This window comes from Acanthisitta chloris, unplaced genomic scaffold, assembly GCF_000695815.1.
Source record: "Acanthisitta chloris isolate BGI_N310 unplaced genomic scaffold, ASM69581v1 scaffold1762, whole genome shotgun sequence".
Lineage (NCBI taxonomy): Eukaryota > Metazoa > Chordata > Aves > Passeriformes > Acanthisittidae > Acanthisitta > Acanthisitta chloris.
Genome location: NW_008660822.1, coordinates 30,912 through 41,864, shown reverse-complemented (window position 1 = coordinate 41,864; position 10,953 = coordinate 30,912). Strand labels below are relative to the sequence as shown.

The 10,953-nt window shown below is 35.6% G+C and overlaps 1 protein-coding gene across 1 annotated transcript in view; it reads left to right on the top strand.

Moving 5' to 3' along the window:
• KIAA1377 (KIAA1377 ortholog) overlaps positions 1-10,388 on the top strand; it is a gene marked incomplete at both ends in the record, with an annotated part of 27,707 nt that extends 17,319 nt beyond the window's left edge. Inside the window, 7 exon segments of the mRNA XM_009069946.1 lie at positions 2,788-4,362; positions 4,776-5,115; positions 7,400-7,450; positions 7,453-7,509; positions 9,154-9,275; positions 9,569-9,656; positions 10,179-10,388. Of these exon segments, the coding sequence (XP_009068194.1) occupies positions 2,788-4,362; positions 4,776-5,115; positions 7,400-7,450; positions 7,453-7,509; positions 9,154-9,275; positions 9,569-9,656; positions 10,179-10,388 (2,443 nt within the window).
• Positions 10,389-10,953: the final 565 nt, after the last annotated feature.

The window sequence follows — 10,953 nt, the reverse complement described above, 5'->3', positions numbered from 1 at the left end:
AGTGTTCCCATTCACCTCTTGAAATGTCAAATACACATACAGGAGCTCTTTAGTCTAATAGAGTTCTGTCACAGCCATTTGGCAGAAAAGTGACTTGTCAGGTTCTCTGAAAATTTTACTTGTTGCAGTATTGTTCTTTCACTGGCCTTATGAAAAATTTCTTAGACTCCTGTTTTCTCTTTGTTTTAGTGCTTTACTAAGATGAAATTGCTTGACACAGTTGTTCTGTCTTAAGACATACAAGTGACCTCTTTAACTCCTCAGAAGTGTTCCCTTTCCTAGAATACCACATATGTGGACACAGAGGGTTTAGATTTCATGCCTTAGAGCATAAGACAATGGAGGCCACAGGCAATACAATAAATTGTACTTATATAACAGTAACAATATGCAAATCGAGAAAATAACAAAATGGTACACTCTGTGAACATTTTGTTCCTTTATCATCCTATAATATACTCACAGATTAAATCAAATTAAATCATTGGGATTTCCAGGTTTATTTCCTTGCACTTACTGATCACTAAAAATGGATAATTGTTGAATGCATTTTTAGGTCTGCAGAAGTAGTTCTAGTTATGCATTTTTACAAGAAAAGAGAAGAAAACGTGATTTTTACAAGAAAATGTGATGTTTGTTTGCATTACATGGTAGACTAAAATTGGAAGTAAAATAATTAAATATTTAATGAGAATGATAAACATCTTTAATGTGTGAAAGGATGGAATTGTATGATGCAACATCATAAATGTAAATCAACTAAATTTACATGAACTGAGAAAAAGTGAGTATGTGTTTAAATGAGGACTCCTTCTTTATTCTTTAGTTCCTAACACTTCTGAATGTTACCTCAACTGAGGTTTTGTTTTACAAGGAGAGGAAAATTATATATATAAAACAGGATCAAGACTATTTTCAACCTCTGGATCACAACTGGGTAGAATTTTTTTGTCTTAATTTTTAAAATTAACAAATTTTCTTACACCCTCCAGATTCATCAGTTTAAGATAACCTGCTATCAGAAAAGTTTTTTAATAAATCAATCCTTACAAAATTTTTTATGTCTAACTTTGCAATGTTAGAAACATATGCTTTGCTATACAGGTACAGTTTCCAAATTAGACAGGTAAGCCTGACACCTGTAATTTCATTTTACTATTTTTCTCCCATCTGAAAATTTCTAAGTTAGTTCTTGAATTTGGCCTGATACAGAAAACTCTTGAGTAAATGCCTTTTCCTTGTTTGGTGAAGTTCAAGCAGAGGTTAACAATATAATTTAGCCAAACATAAAAGTTAATAAATAACTAACAAAATGTTATTTATTCTTTTCTATTAGAAAGACACTGGTTTGTATAGCTTTAGTCTGAAAATGTTCCCTAAAGGGATCTGTCCCCACAGTGAGTTCTTTATTCTTCAATTTAGTTTCTTTATCTCAGATCCTAACTATAATGGAAGACTGCACCAATCTCTGAACATTTAGTGTAAGATAAGATTTATTTCAGTCATAAAAAGTCTTTCAAGATTCCTAAGCTTTTTTACTCTGCAATTAAATGTATATGTATATCTATAAAGTATGCAATATTAAGGTATAGCCATTTTATTAGAATTAAAAAGTTTACTACAGAAATATGTTGTTATTCACTAAAGAATTTTATGCATTCTTTGATGAATTTTCAAAATGTCAATTCTATATCATTGCCAGAGGATATACAATCACTTACCTAGGTTAACAGATTTTGCTACTTGAAATATTTCCATTTAAAGTCACTAATGAAAAAAAAATTATTCATTGCATAAGATTGCATATCTAATTCAGCTTCTCAGTTTTTCACACCAATTTTTCCCAACATAAGGTTTAAAATCACTTTGCTGCTGAGTTGTGTGATAGTGAACTTCTAGGAGAGAGTGTATGAGACTGTGAAACAGTTCACACACTTGTTTTCCTTTATGTGTATTTTGAAGTCTTGTACTTTATAAAGCATATAATTTTAACCATGTCCACCATTTCTCAGTGCTTGGATGGAGATGTAATAGTGGAGAAAATGCTCGTATAGCTCATACATAAACTTGTCCCACTGGTGTTTCAGATTGTGCAAGTTGCTCTTTTTCATCACTCCATTAAAGTTTGATGAAGAGGCTGGGGGAGTGGATCAGACTCCTATACACCCTTAGACATGGTCCTCATAGATCAGGTGATATTTTCTTCTTTCTGAAAGGTGTGAAGAGGGGATTTGCTGAAGAGAGTTGTTCATCACTGCGGTAATGATAGCCAAGAGACTTTTCTGTGTTTGATGTGACATCACTTGTGGCTCTTTGTATGAAAAAAATATATTCAGTCTGGTATTGTAGAAAAGTTCTGGTTTGGTGCAGATCCACTATCAAATCTGCATTTTCATGGATTCTCTTTCAACTTGTAAACTCACATACCCTTACAGAGTATGAAAAAACCATCCTGTGTCATTGAGCTACCCAGAAACAGTACTGTTCTTTAGATTAATCTAGTTCCTTTTTTGATATTGCAGAATTTATTTAAAATTTAGGATTAAATTTGTTGAACTATGCATCTCTCTCCTCTGAACTTCTTCCCAAACTCCGTAATTTTCTTATGTAATTTAACACAGGTAAAATTTTAATTGATGGAAACACGGTGATATGACCCCATGTCATAAAAACACCAGGCTCAATATTGATTGTATTTTAGTCTAAGCTCTCATTATTGAAAAATTAGTAGGAGCAAAACCACATTTCTGATAAATCTGTCAGTCTGGTTTTATGCCTGTATTTCAGAATTTTCATCAAGAATTCAAAGAAACAGATGATTCAGAAAGCCTGTCAAGCCTTGACAGTCTTGAGGCTGGAGAACAAAATGGAAATTACACAACATCTCGTGAATCACCTTTAACTACACCGTGTGACTGTGCCCTATACAATACAGAAAAATGCCAGACTAGGAATAATGGTTTACTTCATACAGATCAAAGTACTTCTAAAAATATTCATCTAAATAATTGTCTGAGAAATGTAAATTCACCACACTACCACAACATACCTATTCATGATCTTTTAGCTAAACATAATGTTCTAACTCCTACTGAACATGTAAACACTTCAGAAGAGGAATCATCTGCTTCTCACAGATCTGGAAAGAAACCTGCAGAGTCCTCTACCTTTGGTAACCAAGAAGGCTCTGTAAGTAATGTATTTAGTTGTCTGCAAACTATAAAAGAAGACAGAAACAAGCCATCTTCTGGAACAGCTAGCACATTAGGCTCTGGTCATCCTGGTCTCAATCCTGGCAAAGCTTGGGACAGCCCTGATTCTGTTCCGGGAGAAAGAGTTCAGGATCTGATGCAAGATCAGAGTTTTAAAATGATCCCACAGAAAAGAACTGTATCTCTGCAAGCGTCCAGTCAACCTATTGCAACATCTATAATCTTATTTCCTAATCAGGGATGTTCCACTGGCATTCCCAGCACAGCTGATACATTACCAAAGGACAAAAGCATCAATACAGAGTTTTCTAAAAATAGCTCAGGAAAAATGACTGAAACAAAAGAAGAAAATATTGAATGTATTAATGACATTGTTCCAGGAACATCTTTATTTCAGGACATACCAAATGCCTCAGTTCTGTGTGAAGTTAAGCAACAGAATAACAAAGAGGAAGGAAAGGGAAATATAATTGAAACTATGTCACTGGTGTACAACACAGAGTTCAATTCTGGCACTCCTGCACAGGACAAAACCCTGAAAAGCAATATTCTTGAAAGAAAAAGAATAAAGTTATTCAGAAGTAACTTAAAGAAGGATTCTGAGTATGAACCCAGTCATGTCAAGGCTGTGGTTAGGAACCATGGTGTCAGTTCTGGACTTCGCCCCATGTCATGTATCAGAGACAGTTTAGAAGTGGCAAAAATAAAAAAGAAAAGTGCAGAAAATTACAAATACGATAAGAAGCTAAGATGGTGTGATCAGATTAACCAGATAATAGTAGAAAATACTGAAGAATGCCATGAAAAATGCACCAGTGAAATATCTTCTTCACAGCTGCAATATGTTCAAACTGCAAATAATACTCCTAAGACTAACTTAAATATTGTTGCTCAACTTTCAAACCCCATGTTCATAAAAAATCATCAGAAAAATTCTCATATATCAAAACCAAATGTTAGTGATGAAGAATCAAATAAAGAATGCAGATCTCTGAATATATTTACATCTACTGGATCCTATTCTGCTCACAAAGCTTGGATGTTATCAAAAGATGAAGCTAGTAAACCCCCAGTATGTAATAATAATTATAAAATTAATGAAGGTAATCAACTTAAAAATAAGGCAAAACCAACTAGAATAACAACATCTGTAAGAGCCCAGTCAAGTTTTATGCCCAAGAATAGAAGAGGCAATATAATCCAACAGCAGTCATCCCCTAAAGCCAACAAAACTTTCAAAGCTCCAGGGAAAATGCTTGCACCTCACCCACCATCCACACCTCTGCCAGGAAACAGAAGTGTTGAAAACACAGCCAGCCCTCGGTGTCAGTCACTGCTGCCTTCACATCTGTAAGAGCCCAGTCAAGTTTTATGCCCAAGAATAGAAGAGGCAATATAATCCAACAGCAGTCATCCCCTAAAGCCAACAAAACTTTCAAAGCTCCAGGGAAAATGCTTGCACCTCACCCACCATCCACACCTCTGCCAGGAAACAGAAGTGTTGAAAACACAGCCAGCCCTCGGTGTCAGTCACTGCTGCCTTCAAGCCTTCAAGCCTACTAGCAGTATGATTTAAATGACAGGCATATTGTGCTAGCAAATCAGGTTTTAAATAGAAACAGTACAGAAAACAGTGAGAGTAATGCTTGTTGTTCTGGCTTGGCCACTGTGATATCTACACCTGACTGCAGCACAGCCAAATACGAACCTTGGGCAAAAAATACTTGTTCTGTAAATAGCGTTCAGGCAAGCGCCTGTCAAGATCATTCAGTAACCTGCACTGAGAGGAAACCTGTTAATACTGAAAATGGATTACATCTCCAGCATATCCCAGCAGCTGGAAAAACAAGCACCTCCTGGCATGAAGCACATTCTGCCCGACCTCCAAAAGACTCTGCTACTGGTAAGAGTCCTGTTTCTGGGTCTGTGGTTGGGGGATGTTCAGACAAAAGTATTTTCCTATTGCATCACAGATTTGTTTTCAGTTAAAGCATCCAGCCTTTCATCCATTCACACAATGCAACCAGTTTTAACAAGTCTTCACCATTTGTCATTGTCATTTCTATTCTAGTGGTGCCCAGAGGTTTCTCAAACATTGATCCCCATTTTTAATAGCTCTCTACAATATTAAATGAAAAGGAAATATTTTCCTTGAGATTATATTCATGACTAATGAGCAGATATGACAGGTGATCTAAATAATGGTATAGGAGGAAGTGACTATGTTTATATATGCAAGTTTTACAAGGTAAATGAGAGTCATAGTTTGTTGTCCAACAGTCACGGCCACATGAGAGTGAATGAAATACAGATCCACCATGATTTTAAAATGCTGACACTGTAAATGCATCATATTATTATGAAGATTTAGTCCCAGCCATACAATTAAAGCTAAAAACAAATTTGAAGGTAAGTTCAAAATAAAGAGCTTCTGCCAGGCAAACTTTGCTCTGCAGCGAAGTTTGTCTGATTTATAAAGAATTTTAAGAGAATTGAGGAACAATCCTATATTTTATTAAAAAAAACCCTTGGGAACAATATGATGCAGAGATTGATTGGTAAGACAGTGGAAAGATGCATAAGATTTTTTCAGAGAAAAAACTTTAATCTCCTGGGTTTTACATTTCAAAATACATTTCATGCTTTTTGTTTTGCCTTTTTTTCTCCTGTGTGGCATAGCTATATTCTGTGCCCTGGGCACTGATGACATCCTTGTGCTTGTTATCTCTATCTAGTATGCTGGTTTTCTTCCTATTAAGGGCTTCAGCTGGAACCAGAGCTCCTGAAACTGTAAACCCTACTTCAGGTACAAGCAGCACTTCAAACTGCAGCATGTACTGGGATCACCCCAAGAACTGGCCGTGCAACAAAAAGAAACTTTCTAGCAAAATGATTAATTCCCATGATTTAACACCCCCCCCCCAATACGTTTCTAGTTTTATCTGCAGTAATCCATAGTTTTAACTATGGAGGGATTCAGAACAGATCTGTTGTGTAAGAGCAGAGGCAGGCAGGTGAATATTCTTGGCCTAAAGCAGGAGAGGGAAATGAAAAATGTTATCTGCTTGTCTATTCCAGTTCAAAGTCAAACAGATGAGTTTAAGATCTGTGTGACTTAAGTTAACGTATTTGATTTTACATTTGAAATGAAGGAAGACTTGCATTACCACGCCTTGCCTCCAGCAGAGATTCTTGCCTCTTGATGTCCTTATCTGCACATCAGATCAATGAATCAGGAAATGTACTGGGTGAAAGTTGTGTGCACTACTAAGGCTGTCTTTGCTGCAACTTTAAATGCCACATCCCCAGGGTCACATACCTCCTGCTCTATTAGAGGAAGAGTTTAGTAATCACATTTTAAAATTTGGGTGGGTTGCCCTCTCTAGATAACCCTTAGTGACTTGCTGTTATTCGTTCAATTGCCTGCAAATGTGCATAGACACCATAGGCTTTGTCCTGAAGTGCTTGCTGTGAGACTGAATACTGCATTGCTCCCGGGTGAAATATCTGCTGTGGCAATATCACAGAGTTCATGAGGACTTTGAGGGCACAATGTGATGTGTTGCAATGCTTTGCCAAATGTACAGAAAGTGTGAGAACAAGATGAGTAAAGAAGATTATTGTCCATGAGGATCTTAATTTAATTTGGCTTCCAAGCTTCAAGTCATATATCTTCTGCCTGACACACATTATACTGTACCTGGGTATTAGAATTATCTCAAGGCCTTTCTTGTTCAGTCAGTAAAAGGCTTTAAAAATGTGTTTAACCTTTAGCCTGTGACAAATATGGGGCTAATTAACATGCTTATAGTTAAACTGCTCAAGTATCTCATGCCCTTATATCTATATATATATATATATGAGATACCTATCTATCTATCTATCTATCTATCTATCTATCTATCTATCTATCTATCTATCTATCTATCTATTTATCTATATATATATATCACTTATTACAATTTTGTCTTACATGTCTCAAGGGAATATTTTCCTTGGCATAGACTTAGCATGTCTTGCATACTAATTAAATTAAATTAAATACATACCAATACAGCAATTCTGAATTTTATTTTTTTCAGAAAAACTTTATGTGATTACAAATATTATAAGGGGGTTTGGGGGATTGTTTGTTTAATTTCCCTCCATATTCAATATAATATAATCACATCACCTTTTCTTTTCAGGTGCTATTCAGCACCATGTGTCACCTTACAATAATTTGCATATAACTAAATGCAACCTTTTAAAACTAATGTGTCCCATGTTACTATTGATGGCATCAGCCAGATGACTAGTTTCAAAAATGCTCCTAGGATCAATTAAGTGTTTCCTTTTTCTGCAAATGGTAAGAATTCTGATTTGTTAAATGTCACTGTAATAACCACAAAAGAAATAAAATTCTGTTAGAATCAGTAAAAGATCTCATGGTCAAATCCTGAACTGTACATGTAAATATTTATTATGTAAATAAATAGGTAATTTATCTTCCCAAGTATAAATTAAGTAACTGCATTACAAATCTGTGTTTACAAATGGGAATATAATATCTTCTTGGGTATGTAGATTCCTGACTTGCACATGAAAATACTAATTTGCATCTCCAGTTTGTATGTGTGAAAGTTTAGTTAAGAATATAATCTTTTTTGAAACTTGATGCTTCAATTTTGAAAATGCATTGCTATACCAGACAAAGCTAAGATAAATTTGAGGCACAGTGTCCAGGTTAGATTTCTCTAACTGAGGGAAAATGCTATACAGCAGTACTGGCATTAAAATTAGTACACAGATACCTGAATTAGTAAGATTAACTACAAAATCCCAAGCTATAGAAATAAGATTTTAAAGCATGACTTTTAAACCTCACAACACCTGTGAGGCCACACCTGGAGGACTATGTTCAGTTCTGGGCTCCTCAGTAAAAGAGACATGGTGGAGAGAGTCTAGCCAAGGGCCATGGAGATGGTAAAGGGACTGGATTATCTCTTCCAGGAGCAAAGTCTGAGAGAGCTGGGACTGTTCAGCCTGGACAAGAGAAAGCCATGGGGAATCTTATCAACATCTATAAATGCCTGGAAGGAAAATACAAAGAAGATAGAGCCAGGGTCTCTTCAGGGGGGCTCACTGAAAATACCAGAGGCATGGGGCACAAACTGAAACACAGGAGTTTCCCTCTGAACATCAGGAAAAAACTTTTTTGTTTAACTGTGAGAGTGACTGATGACTGGCACAAATTGCCCAGAAACTTTATTGAGTCTCCAACCTTGGAGATACTTAAAAGCCATCTGGACATGATCCTGGGCAATCAGCTCTAGATGGGCCTGTCTGAGCAGGGGCACTGGACCAGATGACCTCAGATGGTCCCTTCCCACCTCTACCATTCTGTGATTCTGCAAATCAAATAAACTGTGTGAACTACTACATGCTTTCTGCACACTGCTGTGTAATCTTAACAAAAGTTAAATCCATTGAGACATAAGATACAGTAACTTGTCAACAGGCATTTACTGTGTTGGACAGTTACACTTTAGGATTGTTCTCTAAATGCAATTTATTTTCTAAAACATTGCTTTTTGGTGCATTATTTGATATTTGTTATAAAATAGCTCACCTTTCTTACTCCTTCTCCTTCTTACTTGGAAAGGCTACCTTGTATCTTTGTACTGACCATCTTTGTTATTCAAAGTGGGGCTTCACTTAAACTGCTTATGTCCACATACAATCCACATCTGTATCTCATAGTCCTATGCTAGCATGAAAATAAATGTGTTAGAAGTGCCCACTTTTCTCTTTTCATTGTTAGAAAAGACATTTAACAAGATCAGATGTGAATATCTATATGTGGACAGAGACATTTACTCACCATTATTAGTTTTGCTACTACTATCTTTATCATGTTTTTACACATTTTTGGGTTTTTTTTGTCTGCATGTCATTTAAGGTCTTGCTCCTGTTACAAGACAAAAGGAAGTTTTTGACAGCTATGAAAATAGACACCAAGCTTTTTCAGAACACAGAAGACGATGTGTAGACTCTAAAAGATGGAAGCCTACTCATGCACAGGTTAATACAAAATACTATTAAAAATGAAAAGCTTATTTATCTTCAAAATGGGAAAAGTTTCAGCAGTATCAAAGATTCATTCATTGTCACATGATTTGAATCAACGTGCTTAGCCAGTCTGCTGTTACTGTTAATGAAAAGAATCCAACTAGAATACATCACTGTATTAGCATACACTAACATTTTTGCATGTGAAATCATTTGGCAATATGAAATAATAAATGAAACATGTTCAGAAAGTAGTATACTTACCTTAAATTATACTTAAAATATTCTTATAACATTTTTGATAGAATTCATTATGTACAGTCCAGCTGAGTCCTGTTCAATCTGCATTTGATCCAGTACAAAAGATGGAAAACATCTGTAAATCTGAGGAAGGTACAGTAACACAATGCACTTCAATTCTTTGTTATGCATAAAGTAGAATGACCTGATATACCAATGTGACTTGTCTTTTGGCATCAGTAATTCTAAGTAAGAAAGGGTAGTTATCTAGACCTAATTTTTTTTCCTGGAAATGTAAGATATGGCATCAGATGTCATGGTATCAATGATTTTATAAATATATTACAACATATATTCAATTTGCATTCCATTCCTATTTGTATTTAACTCTATGGTACCTGTATGTGTCATATATAACTATGATATGGGCAAGTATTACTTGCTATCATTACATATTTCCAACCTTATTAGGACTTGCTCTGGTGCCAATTGTAAGATGCATTAATGATCTTAATTATTTAATCTTCTAACATGTTATGTTTCTTTATTTTGCCACTTTTTTGATCCTTAAATGTCGATTTTATGTATTTCACAGACCTACAGTCACAAAAATGATCAGTTTATTTAAATGTAACCAGCTTTTCTCATTTGAGGCTACCTCTGCAATCTCTTCAGTTTCAGAAAGTACTATGCAGTTTCTACTGGCAGAAAAACTAGCAAATACATCCATTGCAGAGGATGAAATCCTGGCAGCTATGGACACCATGCAGGCAGCCAGCCAGTCCTCACTGCTTAACAGGGCTCCCTGTCCAGGCATGAGTGCACTTTCAGTAGAAGAAGAGAAGATTTTCCAGTCCCTTGATTATCTCAATCAAAGGCTACTAAGTAAGTTGGATGATAAATAGGATGCTCCAATAAGTGATTAAATAACTTTACATTAAAAATATGAATCCTGTGATAGAAATATTTAATTCTTTATCTTCTATTATTATTATTGTTCTTGTTATCAATAATAATAACAATAACAATAATATTTACTTTATGCAGCCAGCAGTATATCAAAATCATAAAACCCTTCTTAAAGTCAAAGAAATTGAATTAAAATAATGGTGACATTGTCTTGGTCAAAATGACTCATAATGTGACTGGAGGACACCTTCAGAAACTGGCTCAGCCCATCTGCAGGTGTTTGTATGAGATGTTTGCCCCAGCTCTGGCAGTGTTCAAGGCCAGGTTGGATAAAGCCTTGAGCAACCTGGTTCAGTGGGAGGTGTCCCTGCCCAGAGCAGGGAGGGTTGGCATTAATGATCTTTAAGATCTATTCTAACCCCGTTAAGATTCTACGAGTCTGTGAAAATTGTTCTTTAAAGATGTATCAACCTCACTCAGGAATCTGTTCCAAAGCTTATTGATCTCGTATTTTGCAATTGTTTTTGCAAATAATTACCCT